General features: G+C 38.8%; 1 protein-coding gene across 3 annotated transcripts in view; it reads right to left on the reverse strand.

The window, feature by feature from the left end:
* Nucleotides 1-22,487, reverse strand: part of SLC12A7 (solute carrier family 12 member 7) — a 271,122-nt gene that overhangs the window by 27,158 nt on the left and 221,477 nt on the right. For all 3 annotated transcript variants that reach the window (XM_075212693.1, XM_075212694.1, XM_075212695.1), the window contains exons 10-16: nt 21,762-21,860; nt 20,662-20,719; nt 19,020-19,194; nt 17,552-17,670; nt 15,132-15,230; nt 7,278-7,397; nt 1,445-1,549 (exon numbers count right to left, since the gene is read on the reverse strand). In XM_075212693.1, the coding sequence (XP_075068794.1) occupies nt 1,445-1,549; nt 7,278-7,397; nt 15,132-15,230; nt 17,552-17,670; nt 19,020-19,194; nt 20,662-20,719; nt 21,762-21,860 (775 nt within the window). The remainder of the gene's footprint in view (nt 1-1,444; nt 1,550-7,277; nt 7,398-15,131; nt 15,231-17,551; nt 17,671-19,019; nt 19,195-20,661; nt 20,720-21,761; nt 21,861-22,487) is intronic.

Genomic DNA, 22,487 nt, shown 5'->3' on the forward strand with positions numbered 1-22,487 from the left:
TGCAGGTAGCAATAGTATTTATCTTGCATGATGTACAAGTAATTTGTATAACTGCTTTGTTTAGAAACCCAATCCTTTCAAGTTATGTAATATATCAAACAATACTATACTAAGGCTACACTGGCACCTCCTCCTTCCTCGACCAGACTCACTGAAATTGTTCCATGCTACCGTTTCTCCTGGGGCTCTACCTTTTCTGTAATATAGATTGAGCAAATACGTTAAATTTACCATTTTAAAATGCCGTTGTAGAGCATAGTGAGCAACAGGACTAATCGCAAGCTGCAATTACTAAACTATGGCTTGAGATTTGTACTTGTGCTCACTCTTCCCGCCCTGGTTTTCGGCCATGGCTGTGAGAAGATGCAGAGGAGACCAGCAAAAGAACAGCTGGATGAAGCAGGCCCCAGGCTAGAGGTGGGAGGAAGGTAGTAAAATATATCATGTAGCTATTAGTGCAACTTTAAACAGCTTGCCTCTCCTTAGTTTACAGAAACCTATATGTATCTGGAGTCTAACTCATTCATCTCAAATATTTCAAATACTGTTTTGGTAGTTAGCTCCTTGTTTCAGCTCTGGCTTAAATTTTCAGTAAATGTATTTTCTCAATGGTAGATGTGAATAAACTAAGCAAACTCATTTATTGTACTGTTTATGGCCTGAAAACTACTAGAATGCCCAATAATCAACCTATCGAAAAGTATAAAATCATTATTGGGCATATTCGGAAATTCTAACCATCAGTCAATCATTGGTAGCCTACCCAAACAAGCAAAGAAGGAAGTATAAACACATGGTACTTTTAAGTGGCAATTGTTATTGTTCTACCGGTAAGAAGGAAAGCAATGCAGTATATGAAAAGAACTTACAAGATGAGCTAACCTCTATCAAAATATATTATTTGTGGTTGGCCTCCTAAGTGATAACATTTGCCAGGTCTCTGGCATTGAAATTTTTAAATCGGCTTATCACATTATATTATTGTTACTGATTTATAAGACACCACAGTGGAAAAGAGGGCATTTGTGAAACAGGGACATACAAGGTAGGCAAAATAAATGTGTGAAAACAGTGTGTAGGGAGGGTTCAGCTCATCATTGCAACAACAGTGATGCTGGTACAATCTGCCTGACTTGGCAGTGTGAAGTCCAAAATGAGACTATTAACAATCTAACTAAAATTAATTCAATTGTTATTGGGCATTTTGGTAAATGTGGTCCGAAGATAACCACCATTGGCCTGTGTATGCGTTCATCTTTGATGAAACAGAACTCAGGGTCAGTCACAAGTTATCTGGCTGCTTGGCCTATGCACCACACAGCCATTGTCCATTTTGGCCTTGTATGTGTGTCACGCTAACTGGAACCTAATCCTGAAGCATGGTCCAAGTGGAAGGATGTGGCTAGCATCATATCAACTGTAGTGGATTTAAACCGAAACTTACCTCCAGTTTTTAGTATGTGTTGCACCATGTTCAACTCGAAGCAAAGCGTAACGAGCTGCATTTAAGGATAATCCTCGAATTCCATCCCCCCATTCTTTTTCAGCCCTAAATATATAAATTTAAAATGTTTAAAATATTGGTAATCTTATGTAGTAAAATATATGCAAAATCAGACATTTTATTCTCAAATTATTTTAGGTGAACAAGACAGTACTTTATACCTGATAAGTAACTGCTCCCTCTTAACATGCACATGCATTCACAGAAACACAAACATCTGCTCAAGGGGGACTCTCCCTGATGGAATCCCCCCCCCCCCCATCCACATTAGTATTGCATTAAGTGCCTCTCTTGTAGCTGGCAATTGGATCATGGAAGTACAGGGCTTGCGATGGGATCAGCGCAAAATGGTAATACGGCTTATACGATCGGTGGTAGTGGTTTCATCGGCACTGACAATGCCAACAGAGTTTATAACTCACACCGAAAAGTATAACTGCAACAACATGATAATATCAACCTACCATATACCAGACAGTCTTTTTGTCCGGCACCTTTAATTATGCACAGATGAAAAATGCAGCTTTCATTAATATCCACATGAAGAAATTACGTCATTTCTAATAGACACTGTGAAAACGGCGCTTTTAAAGCAGCAATACCCGGACCCACTGCTTGTATAATGTAATCCAGGCAGTGGGTCCGAGTATTGTTTTCACAATGCCTGGTATATGGTAAGTCGATATTGTCGTGTTGTCGCAGTTATATTTTTTTGGTGTTATTTTGTAGTTACAAACTCTGTCAGCATTCATTGTCATACCACACCCTATACTATACCCTGAGCTTTCTATACTAATATTCTGATAAAGACTTTAAATTCCTACACTTGCATGGCCCAAAGTGGCTAGAAGACCTGAACAAAGTTAGGAGATAGAGCCAAATATAACATCAGTTACGGTCTATGCATTTTATTGGGTGTGGCCAAGTAAGATAACCAGCTCATTATACAAACCATACACCCATATGATATACCAGCCATTATCTCAAATACAAACTTTACCACACTGTGCAACCTCACGCACAGTATTATGCATTATACCCAAACTTATTGTAACCAATTATTACATCAACGTGTGCCAAACCCATTATACTGTACCATCTGTGTGTATAATTATGTTGCCAACTGGCAACATAATTATAGCAGCTAGTGACCCACACACATCTAGTGGAGGACCCAGGGGAAGGGGGGGTTGATCAGGGCAATCTCCTTCCCTAGCACGGGCTTGCTGCCAACAGCTGCGCACTCTGTGTAGGTCCGTTCGGCAGAGACAGACAGGGAGATTGTGCTGCCCGACTGCTCTGATTGTGTTTTAAAAACAAATCTCTGCCAAACGGACCTGCACATAGTGTGCAGCTGTATGCAGCCTTAGCTATCAAAAAGGGGGCGGGGACTAAATCGCCCCTGGTTAAATTATTTTCTAGATGCGCCCTTGCACACAACTGTCCACTGACATATCAGTTATGTGCCCCTTGCAAAAAGATAAAAATAGGCCCACGAGAGAAGCAGCGCAACAAGATGCTATAGACGCAAAGCAGATGTGTGGGGCTCAGTGGTTGGCACTTCTGCTAAACAGTGCTGAGTTCATGATTTCGATTCCAGATTGAGTGTGTGTGTTAGGGAATTTAGATTGTAAACTTCAATGGGGCAGGGAGTGATGTGAATGACATTCTCTGTATAGTCCTGCGGAATTGGTGGCACTATATAAATGATAATGATGAGCACAACGTCACAAATAATTCATTGTCCAATAAAACAAACAGTGTGTATCAACTGCATTACAGCATGCTGTCACGGGGCCGTCAGCGTCCCTTGAAATAATTAAACCAAAAAATTCCTTAACTTACCTTTTAATCGGCTTATTCTCTGATGCGATCCTCTTCACTTTTCTTTCGAGTCACTGCTACTGCCTGCTGATTAAATTTGTTTTCGCGTGAGGGACTCCTTCGTGCTGCGCTCCGCAATGGATGTCGGGCGGGCGGGATGACATCACGTCCGACATGCACTGCGAGCGCCGCACTGAGGAGGAGACCAGGGAGGGGGGAGCCGGATCGCCAGCTGACCGCAAGGGAAGTATTTTTTTTTTGCAGGATTCTTTTTTTAGCGCTGCCTCTGACAGGCTCCCTGGCCCGCAGGGCCCCTGCCCATTGTGCCCAATGGAAGAGACAGCCTTGTGCTGTCACTTGCTGGTTTCACCCACCAAGCTTTCTCAGAAAAATCGGTTAATTAAACTGATCATTGTATTTACTTCTAAAGATATTTATGGTTTAGCAGCTTATAAAATAGCTTAATTGACATCATCAAATTAATGTCCAAGAACACACTGCAGTTGGGCAGGTGCATCTATAGTAGAGATGCTCACTGACCCCGGTGTTTTGTTTTGGATCTGGATTATCTTCGGGTTTTTGTTTTGGTTTTGCCAAAACCACCCTTGCGTGTTTTGGTTTTGGATCTGTATTTTTTTTTTTTTAAAAAAATTGCTAAAATAACATAATGTTGCTGTTTTTTTGATCCTACATTATTATTAACCTCATTAACACTAATTTCAAGTAATTTGCAGTCAGTTTTGACCACCTCACAGGTCACATTATTATTTTCATACACTTTCGGACAAATACTGCAGCGACCTGGTTGGATGGTAAGCGACAGAGCAATGACTCAAACACACGGCAGTTGCTAGCACATCTAAGACACATTAGCACACAGCAGTGGCAGAAAGGAAAAGTGGTGCAAGATGGAATTGTCCTTGGATCATGAAATCAGTTATGGCTCATTTGATCGCTCCACTCGTTCCTTGGATAACTGGGGTAATTCTACAGCTAACACATGGACAGACTGAAGCGGGCGGTCATGTACAAGGAGACCCTCAAAGGTGGGAAAGGGATCCCGGATATCCCACCATGCTGCGCGCCTTCTTTGTCTGCAACTTCTATCCGCAGAACTCTTATATTTGCTCTGCTGGGAAGTCCATGTCTCGCTTTTTCCTCCTGTCTCTTTGGAGGACCCTTGATTGGGACAAGTGGGACAGCTCCTTCCCTTACAACTGGACTACACCTTGGCTTTACCTGGATGTTGGACTATTTGTGAGGGACCACCATCTGGAGGGACTTAAACCAGACCTGTGGAAGCCAAAAACTGTCCACAAGCTCATCAGAGCTAAAGACATTAAGGAGTCTGCTCCAGAGCTCCCTGCTGCAACAAAACACGTGTGGGAGAATGTGGCCTCTAAGAGGCTGAATAATAGACACAAAGACATTGCATGGATGGCTATCCAGGGAGGTCTGCCTCTCAGGAAATTCATGCACTCCCGGAACCTGTGCCGATATGTCCACTGCCCCTTCTGCATTACCAGAAGGGAAACAGCACAGCGTATTTTTTGGGACTGCCCCAATGCACAGGCACTGTTGGATGCCTTGGAACATGAACATAAGGACAGAGTACCCAGAACTTGCCTTTCATACCATTCAATATTTTATGGAATATTTCCTGGGACCCACATCACTGGGGCAATCCAGGAGGCCTGGAGCCTAACTGCTTTAAGGACGCTATTTGGCTTGCCAGGAATTGCCTCATCTTGAAAAGGGAGAAGATGACCATCCAGGACTGTCGCAAGCTGATCCACAGCTTACTAAGAGACTATAACACCACTGACAGTCATGAGGAAGAGGAAGATGATTATTTTTCTGTGTCACTCTTCTCCTTCTATTTATTCAATATAATGCTGTAGAATTCCCTGCAAATTCAGAAGACAAGCCTGCTTGAATTCCTATTCATCAATGACTCTTAGCAATAGCACTCGTCTTTGGATGTATATTAGACCCTACACTTATTAGTGTAAATTCAGAAAAAAAGTATGCAAGGACTTGTAGATTAGTATTTCAGCAATGACAAAATTACCAACGCAGCTCTTCTATTTGGGTGTATATTACACCCTACACTTATTAGTGCAAATTCAGAAAAAAAAAGTCTGCAAGGACTGGTATATTAGTATTTCAGCAATGACAAATTCAGCAATGGACCTCTTGTCTTTGGGTATATATATATATAACACCATACACTTTTTGTACACTACACCTACTCTCTTTCTCAATCTATCCTACCCCATCTGTATCCCTCTCTGAAATGGCGCTGGATCACTGTGGAGGATGGTATTTATACATTCCAAAACTCGCAAGATCCGACGACATCACAATGACGTTTGTCTCAATTTGGAATCTGAATTGGCACGAAAGTACCGAGCCGACTCGGCTCGGTACTCAGATCTCCATAGTTCGAGTGGGTTCGGATTTCGGGAAACTGAGCCCGCCCATCTCTAATCTAGAGTATATTTTAACACACACATGCATAACTTTCATAAAAAAAACTGGAGCACAAGTTAGCATGATTCATTTACCTGGTCCGTGCAAGAAAGATAGAGATACACCATCGTTTAAGATGTTAGATTGCTCCTGTACTCCTGCTATTACATACTATATACATAACTGTCACAAGCATTAAATTCAATTTTAACATGATTCACTAGCTCCTCCTATATCATAATCACCAGCCTCTCCCATTTCACATCTACCAGCCCCACTCATGTCACATTTTGCCACAACCAATCCGTTGACATGAGTAAAGCTGGGTACACACTACAGAAAATTACTGCAGATGTGATTTCAATGACTTAAAGTCCCGATAAGCATGTAGATTTATGTGTACACACCTACACAATTTACCTTTAAATCTGTGCTCTTCATCTGCTGAAAAGATAGTGACTCTGCACTCTATAGAGATCTCGCTACACAGCTGGTTGTAAGTACATACACACTTCTACATTTGAAGTGTAAATTTAGAATTTGGCAGTATGGTAAGTATAGAAAATAGTACCAAATACCTAGATGTATAATAAGTGATGCAAGGTTACCCACCTCTTCGATGTCACACACGCACAATGGTGGACAGACACACACACAGAACAGAGACTAAGAATTACATCCAGCGATCCATGATGGATGGCAGAGGGTCCTACGGAAGCTTGCTTGTGTCAAACTACAGTGGAAATCTAATGTACGGACTAGCTTGCCCAGTAAAAAAATTAGAGTGGACGAGATGGTGTTGTGTTTGATTCACCATAGGTAGGAAGCAGCCGTGCATTCCAGAATGGAGCACATCTCTTTAGCACAGGACATGTGTGCAGCACTTATGAGGCAAAGGGAGAGCCAGACAGACCAGCATAAAATTGGGAGACCCAGAATGTTCTTCCATGTGAAGGACAGGAAAAGACAAAGGCAAAGGGTTAAACTAAGTTTTCGGTTATCTGTGTGCAATTTAGGATTGCCAATAGGAGTTATCCCTATGCAATAAATTAATTGCAATGGCACGGGACATACTTAATGATATTCGGGATAATTTAGGGAAAACATAGATAATAAAACTAGTAGAAGATGTGTTCCATCATGGATGCATTTCTGGTCCATATAAAACCAAGTAAACAGAATAGAGCACTAAACAGAGGGGCAACACAGGGAAACTGTCCATTTGTACGATGTGGAACTGTTAATAAATGTGCAATGATCATACACTGGTGTAGTGAAATAAATAATGGGATACTAACTATACTGTCCACATTGTGAGAAGTAACACAAGGACTCATGCAAGTTGCTGTCTGTACGTGGTGTTGGTCCAACTGATAAGGGGGGCTTACTACAAAGCATACATTTTTTGTTTGGCAACATCATACAAATATTAATTTATTAACTTTATAATATACTATATATATTTCTATTGACTTACCCTCTATATTCAATGTACTTGTAAATACATCCTGCTATCAACATAGCAACTAACGCATAATACCAGGAACAAATAAACATCAAAGCAAGGCATAAACTCATTCCCACAAATGAGAGTGTCCTGGAAAACAAATAAAAATTAAATTATTAGCTCAGTTGAGTACTCAAAGTGCTGGTGTTTATATAAATTAAAATAGAGCTCAAATGTTCAAAATATCATAATCAGGTCAGTGTAAGGGGCATATTTAATTGTTGGCGAGGTTGAAATGTCCCCGCCGCGGAAAAAATAAATAAATCCCGCGCTCATTTTCACAGGTTCGAGCAGCCGTTTTTTAAAAAAAACTTGCGCAATTACATTCCAAATCTTGCAAACACCACCTCGCGCTCTACCTATTGTTCTTAGCGAGTTTTAGTCAGAGGAATGCGGAGGATCTTGTTTTTGTTTTTTATCTTCAAGTAAGGTAATTGTGGATCTTACAATATGGGCCCCCCAGGGCCGAAGAATTGTCTGCAAGCAAGAATGCCCCCCCCCCCAACCCTTTAAGCAAATCTTTTTTTACTGAAGTGTACAAGGTTAGAAAATACAAACAAACGAAAAAACACCCCTCCCCCACCAAGAAAAAGAACAACAAAGAAAACCACACTCCCAAGCTACAGCAATACAATAACATATCAAAGACAAAAGATCAACTGTCGTAAGGGATGGAAAACACAGAGCAATGCATAAGAGACAACAAAGAAATAGGTGTGAAAAACTGGGTGTACAGTTAAATAAAACTCATATAGTAGAACCAGCATATACAACATGTCGAAAAATTGTGAGTGTACAAATACATGGGAGAGAGGTTGCAATTATTAGAAAGAGCAAATGCAGCAATAGAGAGAAAAAACAGACTGGCCTCCTATGAGGGTTCATCATCCAAATCCTCAGAGACGGCAACGCATATTGTGACTTAATATATTATTATTATTATTATTATTATAATTATAATTATATTGTAATATTTAGGCATGGAATTCCTTGCCATATGAATAGGATGTTCATAGCCAACTATGTCATTCACTAGGGCAATTCAGCAACCAAAAGTGGGGTCGTCAGCAGTCATACATTTTCATACAAAAGGAGGACATTTCACATCTGGAGACAGGAGAGATCGCCGCCCAGTAAAGAAGGGACAGAAAAAGATCGAGAGACACGTAAAACATCCCATCATGCAGTGGGGTAAGTTGCTTGATCGTCCACCCAATCTGTTACCAGCTGCCACAAATTGTGTTTCTAACGTTTTGCTAAAAGGACGGCATTCGTATATATGTACTTAAGCATTGCAGATTATATTACCTTACATGCGGAATACCCAAGGAACTGCTATACAGCTTGCTTCACAATTGAATCAAGCCTTGCTTATCCTTATATTGATCAGAATCTATAGACTTTGAGATCTATTGCATTAGAAAGACCCATAATTAAGGACAATTACAAGCCCTTGTATGCTATATGCCAGCTCTAGAGGGACTTTACTGTATTTGCAAACCTCTTCAGCTATAGCCATAGCAGTAAGAGCATACAGATTTGGCATGATTCACTAATGTGATTTCTAAGCTTGCATTATTGATTTAATTATAAAGTCACTAATGTTTCAGCATTGAATATCATTGTATGATATTTCATATTTTTCTCAGTGCTCTCAGTATCATTTGTTTTGTTTGATATGAATTTCCATAAATAAACGTCTTTACCCTTGACATTAGATCTTGGTTCACGTTGTTTAAAGCACAACATATAGGAACACAGAGAACAATACAGGTGCCTTGGGACGCCAGAGGACTGTGGACACTCCTCTATCACACTTCCATCTTCTCTGACAGCCATCTCACATAAGCTCTGGGAGAAGCGCAGATATCTACTATTTTAAAGTTTCTATAGGTCATCCATTTTCTAGTTATAGCAATCTTGGCTAGGGGCAACAAATATCTTACATACTGGGAGGACAATATACCCAGGAAAATATCATGAGAAAGCCAAGTGAGACAAATTTTCAGGGAGAGTGTAGGAGAATCTTAATCCCTGTTGATGAATACACGCCCCCACCATTGCCCAGAACTGCCCGACCCCTGACAGGACCAAAGGAGATGCCAGAAATCAGTTAAAATCGTATCTCATACCCAATTTCAGTAGTCTCATAGGAGTAAAGATGAATTCTGTTTGGATACAATTCGATCTGGCAAAAAGCTGATACATGAAGTAGCAATTCTGGCACTACCAAGCATAGTGTTCCAATCCTCTTCATCAAGGGGACCCAAATCAACTTCCCATCTAGCTTTAAAGACAAGCAAATCTCCTCTTAATATATCGGAAAGAATGGTAGCGTACAGCGTGGAAATCATTTTACAGGAGCCCTATCCATGTAGTGCAGTTTTAAGTGAAGCGGGATAGATCTGGGGAACAAAATCTGGAAATTGAGCTTGGTGGGCATGCTGTATTCGTAGTAAGTAGCCATTAAAAAAAAAATGGTTCGGAAGCCCAAAACCTGACTTTGACAGGTCAAAAGATTTTAAGTAGGTGTCACAGTAGATCTGGCCAATTGACCGAACCCTTTATCTAAGAAATGTGGATTCAGTCCTCAGTTTACAAATTCCACCCAATTTAGGATTACCCCATAGACGTGTCTCTGGATCCCAACCCACAGATTCTTGCACCAGGTTTAAAACCAGAATTGCTTGTCTAAAAATGGGGGCTAGACCTTTATAGACTCTGGTTCTAAAAGCATCTGCTTCAGAGAGTTGAAGGACCCAGTCTGCCCATGTAAGAATCCGCAGAGCATGCCCCCAGATCATTCCCAACCCGTTCTGTGCGACAGCTGGGCTGCAAGATAATAGGCTTTAAAATTAGGGAAGGCTAGGCCCCCAGAATCTTTGGAGCAGGCAGAGTATCTAAATGTAACCTCTTGTCCCCCCAGACCAGAGAGGAATTACTGAACCTATCCCAAGGTGAATTCTGGCTGTACCTGCAGGCTAGACATTTCCTCCTTAATAAAACCACTCTATCCGAAGTGAGAAGGGCCCTGGTGTTTTACAAGGCCATAAGCTGTGTACCCCCAGGATCCTAAAAATACCATATTTATAAAATACTAAATGGGAAATCTATATAACTTTCTCCTGGCATATGCCAAATTATGGGACCAAGTTTTAGACAGGTCAGAATTTGACAAAACCTGGCCCAAGATCACCCAATATACCCAGGTCAGTTCTTCAAGCGTATCAGAGCTGGAAACGCAGTTCAAGAACCTCTAGCTGGTGCAATTGCCCTCCTGTCTAAGATGCCATCTGGGTTCACAGGAATTTGCTGGAGTTGTAGTTCAGGGGTCGGGACGATTCTACACATTTGGTGGAACTGCCCTAGACAAGCATCCTTGTTGCTTAAGGTAAAGGAGCTCTCAGCAAAAATTATGTCGTCCTGTTCCTCCCTTTCCAGGCTACTGGCTGCTAAATCTCAGAAGTATGTTGATCTCTCATTATATGAAACTGCTCAGTTAAATAATGCTGCCACAGCAGTAATTCCTGTTCATTGGTGGTCCCCTTCTCCCACTACCATGAAGGAGTGGCTGGCAGAATAGATTTTTCCATGGCCATGGATAATATTTCGATGTTCAGACAGTTTTTTTCAGATTTTACAGCAATTTGGTTTAGATGGTAAGAATTTAAAGACATCCCTGATTACCGCTCCCTGCAAGGCGGATTGGACATTTTGCTATCCCAAGAGAATTAGAAATGTTAATCATTCTAGATGGTCAACAGGCTTTGTGCAATCACTGCAAAATTGTATAAGCATTTATTTTAGTGAACACCTAGATCTTCTAGGTTAATTTAACTATGCTCACGTGTCTATCTGCGCTATACAAACACCCTGCTGTGGGCTGTGTCGTATTATAAGAGAGATGTTCATATAGACTAAATTAAATGGCTGTTTCACCAGCCATTGAGATAATGTTTACAGCACACATCCACAGGGACCAGCAGATGTCAAGTCCCTTTAAAGTTACAAAAGTGGTACTAGCTGTGAGGTTCATTATGTCTTATACACTCAGTAGTCACTTTACTTGATAAACCAGCTTGTTAATGCAAATATCTAAATCAGCACTATGCCTAAAATGCACTAGATTACATTTAAAAATTATTCTAATCTAACCCTACTGTGAGCCTATCATTCCCCACCTAATTACATTGTTTAGGAGAGTTCCTCACTCTACAGTACCTGTAGAAGTAAGCACCATTTTGTCATATCCATGTGCATATCACTATCACTGAACAGCAGCAGATTTATTAATTTTCCTAACATTCAGGATAATATGTTTCTGGATAAAAGATCCAATACTTGTACATGCAAATAGATTTAATAAATACTGTCAAATTAGTTGCCCTGCATGTTACACTTGCTACTCTCCCTAGCCTATTAAACTGAAAGCCATCATGCACAAGGTTTCATCAATGCACAGCATTGCTGCTGTTCTGAAATATGTATGTAGGAATTATCATTCAACAACAGATTTCAAAACATGTAACATGGTAACCTATCAGAGAAGGGGTCACATATCAATGAAAGTGGAACAAATCTTCCTTAACTTCATTCTGGAACGTGCGTAGATTACAGTGGATTCCCCAGCAGAAAAACAGGTGTCCTGATGCAAGAGTACACACATAATATGCTATGGGAAATGTTGTTTACTTTTCAATTAAAATATTTAATTGAATAATTTTTCCACAAAATCAAAAGTTAGATAATGTATCAGGATTAACAGTGATATTAGGAACATATTTTTATTACACATACCACCATACAGCATTACATATGCATTACATTTATGCAAAAAACTAACCAACAATCATAAGAACTCACCAAAGATAAAGTTCTTTAGGAAGTTAACCACTTACACAAGAGCTGAAATGATCATTGTGCTGTATATATATATATATATATATATATATATATATATATATATATATATATAATTTTTTTTTAAAAAAACCCAATATATATATAAATAATTGTGCTGCATATACAGTCAAGTCTATAAATATTGGGACATCGACACAATTCTCATATTTTTGTGCTCCATACACCACCACAATGGATTTGAAATGAAACAAACAAGATGTGCTTTAACTGCAGAGTTTCAGCTTTAATTTGAGGGAATTTACATCCAAATCAGGTGAACAGTGTAGGAATTACAACGGTTTCTATATGTCCTCCCACTTTTCAAGGGACCAAAAGTAATGGGACAAATCGACTCAAAAGCTATTTCATGGACATGTGTGCGCTATTCCCTCGTTATTTCATCATCAATCAAACAGGTAAAAGGTCTGGAGTTGATCCTAGGTGTGACATTTGCATTTGGAATCTGTTGCTGTCGACTCTCAATATGAGATCCAAAGAGCTATCACTATCAGTGAAGCAAGCCATAATTAGGCTGAAAAATCAAAACAAACCGATCAGGGAGACAGCAAAAACATTAGGTGTGGCCAAATCAACTGGTTGGAACATTCTTAAAAAGAAAGAACGCACCGGAGAGCTCAGCAACACCAAAAGATTCAGAAGACCACGGAAAACAACTGTGGAGGATGACAGAAGAATTATTTCCCTGGCGAAGAAAAACCCCTTCACAACAGTTGGCCAAATCAAGAACACTCTCCAGGAGGTAGGTGTATATGTGTCAAAGTCAACAATCAAGAGAAGACTCACAAGAGTGAATATACAGGGTTCACCACAAGATGTAAACCATTTGTGAGCCACAAAAACAGGAAGACCAGATTAGAGTTTGGCAAACAACATCTAAAAAAGCCATTACAGTTCTGGAACAAGATCCTATTGACAGATGAGACAAAGATCAACTTGTACCAGAGTGATGGGAAGAGAAGAGTATGGAGAAGGAAAGGAACTGCTCATGATCCAAAACATACCACCTCATCAGTGAAGCATGGTGGTGGTAGTGTCATGGCGTGGGCATGTAAGGCTGCCAATGGAACTGGTTCCCTTGTATTTATTGATGATGTGACTGCTGACAGAAGCAAGCAGGATGAATTCTGAAGTGTTTCAGGCAATATTATCTGCTCATATTCAGTCAAATGCTTCAGAACTCATTGGATGGCGCTTCACAGTGCAGATGGACAATGACCCGAAGCATACTGCAAAAGCAACCAAAGAGTTTTTTAAGGCTAACAAGTGGAATGTTATGCAATGGCCAAGTCAATCACCTGACCTGAATCCGATTGAGCATGCATTTCAATTGATAAAGACAAAACTGAAGGGAAAATGCCCCAAGAACAAGCAGGAACTGAAAACATTTGCAGTAGAGGCCTGGCAGAGCAGCACCAGGGATGAAACCCAGGGTCTGGTGATGTCTATGCGTTCCAGACTTCGGGCTGTAATTGACTGCAAAGGATTTGTAACAAAGAATTAAAAAGTGAATGTTTGATGTAGGATTGTTTAGTTTGTCCCATTACTTTTGGTCCCTTAAAAAGTGGGTGGCACATATAGAAACCGTGGTAATTCCTACACTGTACACCTGATTTGGATGTAGATTCCCTCAAATTAAAGCTGAAAGTCTGCAGTTAAAGCACATCTTGTTTGTTTCATTTTAAATCCATTGTGGTGGTGTATAGAGGCCAAAATATGAGTATTGTGTCGATGTCCCAATATTTATGGACTTGACTGTAGCTCTTGCTTATATCCTGGTCAACTCCTGCGATCCTATGCAGTTTTTAGACAAAATAGGTGAAAACTGCAACACAGAAACACTGCTACAGGAAGTCCAAGTAAGAGGGAAAAGTGGGCCATGAATAAATGGCAAAGTAGCAGCATAGGGAACAGGGACAGGCAAGAATTTAACATTGCTGAAAGGGAATGTCATAAATATGGCAAAATAAGTATCATTGTATTAAATTGTGTTTTCAACAGAATCACTCTAATGGGCCAATTGAATTAGCCATGATGTCCCATAGTGTTTAAGATCACAAGATCGTCAATTACGGTAATGAATACTTTGCTCTATGAAGTGCAAGCAAAATTCATTACCAAAACTTAATGCACAAACATCACGTGATGCTACTATGGCACCTCGTAGCTAACTGAATCAGCCCTTAATAGCAAGTGCGTCTTCAGTGGCTAGCAAATATTTTCCAGAATGTATTAAAACATTGCATGCCTTAAATATATTGTATTCTAAGTATACCAATTGCCAGTCAGTCAACTCAATCCAAAATGATACGTGTGATATTGAATGGATATGGTGGGATAAATTAAACAAATTAAATTTCATTGGTACAACCCTGAACCAAATGAGCCTAGCACTTCCTCTAAAAATCAGGACTTTTCTAAAACTGCTTTTTAAGCCCCTTCCCTGTAAGTTCCTTATTTGTTTAACTTATTCTTCCCAAATACAAAAAAAACCTGCTTTAATCGGATTATCCATTAACATTTACACTAAAGCATCATAATTGAGAACATCTGAAACTGCTATGATTGTGAAAGTATCTTTAAACAGTATCTAGTTTGTGAACTTCCAGAAGACTTGTCCAAATTAGTAATGTGATTACTATAGCAAAGTGTTGTCCAAATTAGAAGTGGGTAAACAAAATTGTTTACAGAATTTTTAGTCTGTGACCAAATTATATCTTTGAAGTACGAAGGCCACCTGAAAAAAGTGAACTGTCTTATATGGACAAGGGGGAGTAAAAAAAAAAAACAGCAAACGGGAAGGAGGATAAACAGTTTAGAGAACAAATGCCATTTTACATTTACTATAATCTTTTCTCAAACAATGTACAATATAAAAGTAGAAGTGAAGAATAAAACATTTACCAGTGATAGTATTTAAATCGTGGTCTCCAATTTGGAGTTCGCAACAATGTTTGTAATGCGCAAGCCAAGTTAACAAACATGTAACACATCAGGAAAAACCTAAACAAAACAAAAAATAAAATTCAGCAAATTGTTAATTGTAATGCAGATGCAAAAATACAGGATTCTAATTTACTAGGTGATGGGGAGGCATTATAAAAACAAAAAATATAGTCAATATTACAAAAATGTGCACCATTTCTCCTACTATAGAAAACTAAATGTTACCACAATTATTACCACAAGCAAACACAGACAAACTGGAGTCACCATTAAATCACTGGTGCATTGATGAGGACCTGTAGCAACAGAGGAGAATATATTTATGGGAACCACCAGATCTTGATGAGGTTACAAAACACTTTGTTATGAAAGAATAGCTGGTCTGACTCAGGAGTTCTGCCTCCCTGTTTTCAGTCACCAGAATGTAGGTCGTTGAGATAGTAGGAACAAAAAGTTTTACCCACTGCAGAATGAGAAGCGATTTCCTCTTGGATTAACCCCTCATAGCTCAAATACCACTGTACTATTATCTGTCTGGATCCTTGAGGATAGATGCTCAGGGTCAGATAAATGATCCCCCCATCCCAGGAGAGTGGCATCTCTAGTGAGTACATGCCACATCAGAAGGGAGATATGCTGCCCCCTATATGATGAGACTAATACATTCAACACCTCAAGGAGGAAGCTGAACTGTGAGAAAGTTATATCGGAAACATAGGATGCCCAAGAGACCTGTTTCCATAAGTACAGAAGTGAGTTATGAATGGAAAGCATGTGGACATATGGTACTGCTGCCAGAATAAAAAAAATAAAACTGTTCCAACAACTCCCATTTAGTAAATAATGGTAATGTACGGACTGGTCATAAATGAGGAAATTAGATTGTGGTGAGAACTTTATCTTTGAGAGGGAACATTCTCTGAAATACCATGTTAAAAGGGAGTTTCAGAAACATCATGGACGCCAATGGGGTCATCAACAATTTGGAAATGTTTTCAGTCAAGCAGTGTGAGTCCAGAAGTAGAATAATAAATCGAAGATGATGAATTGTCTCTACCCTGGATTTGGCCTTTATTTAGATATGTTCCAATTATGCCTCCCTTACACCCCCAGAGCACTTCTATTAAAGGCATAACCTTGATAAAGACCCACAAAGATGGTCATAAGCCTAAGGAGAGCGCCTGAAATTGGAAGTGCGCTCCATGAACGAAAAAGCAGAGAAAGTGCTGATGATTCTACCATAGGGAGATGAAAGGTATGAATCATTCGTATGCAGGGAGACCAGAAATATCCCCTTCCCACATAACTTGGTTCACTGACCAAAGCGACTTCCCACATAAGGAATTTTATTAAGATATTAAGATCTAACAAATGCAAGAAGGGACCAACCAGCTTGAACACTAGGTAGATGTTGAACCCCTCTGGTTATCCAAGACAGGCAGATTACAGTCACTTCCAGAAGCTCTTGCACTACATTCCTGATCTTCAGGAAGTTGTGAAAGGCAAAATGGTTGAGGGAGGATCTCTAAAAAGCATAAGAAGCATTCGCTGATTGATTGCAATGAGTAGCCAGAGGTCTGACATGGATTGTAGCCAAAGAGAAATTGGCAAGCCCCTACCACTTCAATAATCCTGTGTCTCAGTCGGTTTGCACAGAAGACTATTGCAAAATGTCTTTGTGGCCGCCTTTTAGGAAGTACACAAAGGCTTCGTTTTTCGGCCTGGGCTGCCCTCTCCCCTCAAGAGGTAGTCTGAGCCTGAGGATTGGTCCCAAGACCAATTTAAGGCCCAAAGAGCGAAATGATTAGAACTTTCTGGTGTGTATTTGATGGATAATAAAACCTCCTACTGACCCTTTTTCCGTGAAAAGACAGCATATGCAGAGAACTCCAGGAAGTATTGTTCACTGAAAAGTATTTGAGCCAAAGGTCTCTGTAGCACTTATTTAGCCAAAGCATCTGGCCACTAGCCAGTCCTTCATGTTTCATATCTGCCCTAGACGTTCCAGTTTGCAATCCATGCAGAAGTTACCCTTCTCAAGTCACATCTGTCTATGCCATGTAAGTGATACTTTCTAATAGGCTGGATTTGGTGTTGGAAGATCTTATTGTTCAGAGTCGAAAGTTACACAATAATGAGACAGTCAAAAGAATCAGTTGCAGAGAGGGAATCAATTGTTTTGGGCCATCCTTGTTTCCCTCTTCGCTCGAGAAATGGTCCACCATCATCTTTTCTAAAGCATTCCCCAGGGTCTTAAAACGTCAGGAAAGGATGATGTTTACACCTCAGCTAGTGAACGGCAATCATAGGGAGCAAAATGTCACAGCTTGAAATAGAGGATTAAATTCTCAAGGAAAAACATGGAATGGAGGACTTACATAGATAGAATTGGTGCAACACTGTCCAAAGATGCAATCAGAATACCAATCTCACATATGCCAGCTGTCAGCAACAACGCCCATGTTGGTTCCCCATTGGCTTTTCCATGACCAAACACCTGAATCAATAAAACAGTAAATTCTTACTACTAGTATGTATGTAACAAAACTGATATCTTAACTCAATGAGGACCAGTGTTTTCACTGACCCAATTGATTTTAACATTTTGCTATAGTAATCTGGGAATAACTTTTTTGAGTTTATACATATGTATTTTTCTTCTTCCAAACAAAAATGGATTTTTGCCAGCATTTTGAAATAAATATATTTTATGAGCATTATGGGCCTGATTCATTAGGACACGTAAAGCAAACGTATTATCCATTTTATTTTTTATTAAATGCACATAATTCGGGCATAAGCACGTCCATATCCAATTAGAAGTGGATTTAAAGAAACATCTCTTGTCGAATTTGGGTCCAAATTCGCTCTGCTCTGACTGATTTCGTTTTGCACATAAGTTAAATACTGACTGTTTTTTCATGTAGCACACAAATACTTGATAGCTTATTTGTACACTGAAATTTAAAGTTGATATTTGTGTGCTACATGAAAAAACAGTCAGTATTTAACTTATGTGCACAACAAAATACTAATTTGCACCGATTGACAGCAACCATGTTCTAGCATGCATACATGACCGACATCACTATCACATGGCACTTACACTTGTAGCTGGTGGAATTGATATGACCAAAAACCCATACCTTAGAGATGCCTAAATGTTGAATTGGCATGCCTCTTACTCTAAATTGACTAATTGCATACACCCCTTCCCCTCTCTGTTCTGCCCATGAAATCTTAGGCTTTGCTTGAAAATGAATTGCATACACTTGATTTCTTAGGCGTATAGTTCGTTTTTTGGACATGCATAGAGCAATTTAACTCAAAATATGACACTTACACAAAATGCATGAGTGACACAAAGAATGTGTGACCCCCATCTTGTCTTGCTAGGGTCAAAATTAGGGTTAGAGAACAAAGGAGTTTGATTTTTTTTACAAACGCATAAAATCAATAAACATTTTAATACGCAATTGTCAATCTTCAGTCATTCGTAAATATATACATACATTTATATTTATTTGTGAAAGAAGATTGTTCATACCACAAAAAATACAAATAAATCAAGTGAATAAATTAATTATATAACGGACAAGGAGTGGGCAACTTAAAACACATACAGACCTAAGTTTAGCATAGTAAAGATTGAAAACAAGGCTATATAGTATGCTAAAAGTGGAGCCGGACACCAGGCTATATAATTTGCTTGACAACTGAGCACATGAAGACGACCTTTTTTTTTTAGCATTGAATTTGTATAAAACTATGAAAATATAATGCCTAGTGCAAGTGGTGGTGCATAAAAAGAACCCCGCAATAAATAATGTTGGGGAGCCATGATACCTGAAGAAAAGGCACTATTCCGTCTCTTGCAATGGCTTGCAGCAAACGTGGGGCTCCTGTCAAACTCTGGAGTCCAGCACCGCAAGTAGAGAAGAAAGAACCAATAACAATTACCCAAGGAGATGGCCAAGCCAATGTACCTATCACAAGCTGGCCACTAACTGCTTCACCAAATCTGCAAGAAAAAAAGTATGAAGGTGAAGAAGTCATTGAACATTTTTTCCTTGTATCAAAATGAGATGTGTTTATTTCCCATAGATTTATTATTTAATTTAGCACACAGTAGCTCAGGTAAAATCACCATGTTTGATTTAGATTTAACTTTTTTAATTATTTAAGGATTTTAAATATATTGTGCTGTACAACTTGTATGTGCGTTGTGGTTAAAATCACTTTCTAAAAATCCTAAGCTTGACCTTGAGACATAATGAAAGGTATGTCCAGTCTAGTGTCAAACTAGGACACAGTTGCTAAGGGTTTTAAACACATCACAGACTAATTAATAAATACATTTACAGAATATATGATTATGGTATGGATTTCGTAAATAAACCCTGACTTACTGGCAGACAGGCACTGTTTTATATGTAAATTAAGTTTTTGGGGCGTATTCAATTGTTAGCGTTAACGCTAACAAACGAGCGCTCAAAAAATCTTAGCGTTAATACGGTAATTACTCGTGGCATTTCAGCTCGCTGCTCCCTGAGCTGCGAGCTGAAATTCCGCGAGTAAACTACCGTAATAACGCTTTTCACGCGCAATATTACCGTATAAACGGTAATATTTTTCGAGCGCTCGTTTTTCAGCGTTAACGCTCACAATTGAATACGACCCTTTGAGTCAATACAATATTCAATCTTTAAATTCAAAAAAGTTTCAAACACTCACAACTTCCAGTTAGTGCTAGAAAAAGACTGCTATTGTCACTAGTATATGATTGATATTTATTAAAATTATAGCTATTACAAGTGACAAGCATTTCAATTATTCAATTCTGAAATACACATCCAACAAAAAGAGAAAGGTTAAACATTGACAGAAGAGAAAACTTTTAGAACACAGAAGAGGGAACAACTAGTGAGTCATGCAAATTAATTTCTTAATCAGTTCAACATTTTTTAGTCACCCTATAAATCAAAGTAGCAGCATGTTATATACAGAAGTAATTACAATATGCGCAAATATTAAAGATGCAACAAATTCAATATTCGGTTGAGCATTTAGCCACATTCTACCAAGGCTTGTATTCTGACAAACTTTTACAATTCGGCCTGACAAATCCACAACTGGAGGACTTAAAACTAAAGATGATATTTAACCATTTAAAACACATCTTAATTTATATCTGCAAAACTGTCTTCAAATTCAGCAGGATGTTTTCTAAAGGGTGTTTGTTTCATCTCAATCCTAAAATATAGATTGTGTAAATCTGTAGCAAAAACAAATATGCAAATGTGAGCTGTGTACTGAATTTAAACTAATAACAAAATTATGCTACTATAGCGTAAAGTCTATTAATTGTAAAAAAAACAACTCAATTATTCTTTATAATACTCAAAATTAGACTTTCCTTTCAACATAAGAATTTAGGTACATCATAAAGATAGAATGACAGAAGCTTTTCCATTACAAATGCACTTACTTGTCGCGCAAAAGTGCACCTTCAATGCAGGCACCAAACAATACCACACAGGAAAGATCTTTCAAAAATTAAGGAATAAAGTAAAAAATATTTTATAGTAAGGAAAAACCTATTCTTTAAATTTGAGCAATTTCCCTTTCCGTGACTTGACTGTTGTGCTGTATTGTAAAAGTATATATCACATACTGCGGTGCTGATTTTGCAGAATTGTGACAGTGGAAAAAGAACCACAAGCCCAAAAGTAACTGTACATATAACCAGGGGTTTACAGATGGAATCTCTTCATGTTAATCTGTTTCACTATGTGTACCCTATGTTCTCTGTAATGCCAGGACAGGGAAGGGGGAAATGGAGGAAATGACAGCATTGATCAGGGGAGGAGGGGAGTTTTGTTAACAGCACTAATCAGGAGGGTAACTGGAATGAAAAAAATGATGCCTGGCACACGTTTAAATTGTTGTCGGTGGGACTGGCAATTGCGAAAGAATAAGACATAAGTTGCTGTCCAGCACAGAACTGCCATAACATGACTGTAACACAAATATTTAAAGCTTAATTGAGAGGGTAAGCATGTACCAACTGTAACCATCCACAGCTTGTGACAATAGTTAATTATACTTATGGAAATTTAGACTAGCTGATGCAAAGATGTTTTATAGGTCTCTTCAGCAAGTATTGTGGTTATAGGCTGGAGGTAGGTAAACACCAAGGCCTGGATTCATTAAGGCAAGCAAAGCAAAACAAAATAGTAAATTTGCAACTTGGAAAAACCAGGTTGCATTGGAAGTGGGAGGGAAATTTAAAATGTAGGGGCAGATTTATAGTTGGGGTAGAGCATTCCTAGATCAACTTTAAATGTCAGTGTAAAAATAAAGCTAATCAAGACGTTTTGTGCTACATGAAAAAGCTGCCACTACACATTTAATCTTTTTTTTTTTTTTTTTTTGCTTTACATGCCTTAATCAATCAGACTCCAAGAGTATTTGTACCAATTGTCTTTGTTTTTCTATTTACAGAGCTAGTACAAATTATTCTTCAACTGTCTGAATAGGGAAACCTATACCTTGACTAAGCTTACAAATATATACACAAAAAGATACATATAAAAGATGTGGTTGCAATGGCCAAAATTGTTCCAGATGGGATAGATTTTTGAGCATCCTTCAAGTCGCCTGACCGATTGGAACCAGCCATGATGCCTGAAAAAAAACAAAAAACAGGTAAAATGTTGATTTGTTATCAAAACTGCTGAAGTTTCTTGAATACTGTGCCAGAAATGCTTACATATTTCTGTTTAATAAGACTGCACAATACATTAAGGGGTAGATTCAATTAGCAGCACTTTTCTTTAGAACTTGGCCCACGCATCATTACAGATACTACGATAATGGCCCGCGCATTATTACCATTACTACGGTATTGGCCCGCGCATTATTACTGCTACTATGGTAATAGCTGCGCATTATTACCATTACTACGGTAATTTCTCAGCTGAATTTTGCTCTCATTAAAGTAGTAATGGTAAAAATGCGTGGCCTGCACGTGGCTAGTTGAATCTACCCCCAAAAGTCTTGAAACAGTCTGAAATAGCACCTTGCTAGAAAGAGTGACTAAACCTATTAAACAGCAAAAAAAGAGTTTGAGTAGTAGCACAATCTAATTTAGCAAAATAAACTTATTTTAGCCAATTTATTTATAACATTACTATTCATGCATTTATATATGTATATATTTATTTATACGAGAACCAACAAGGAATACACAGACTGGTTGTAAAGCCTGATGAATGGAGGGAAGAGCGACAGAAATCTAAGGACAGAATAGAG

Source organism: Mixophyes fleayi, chromosome 5 (genome assembly GCF_038048845.1).
Source record: "Mixophyes fleayi isolate aMixFle1 chromosome 5, aMixFle1.hap1, whole genome shotgun sequence".
Lineage (NCBI taxonomy): Eukaryota > Metazoa > Chordata > Amphibia > Anura > Limnodynastidae > Mixophyes > Mixophyes fleayi.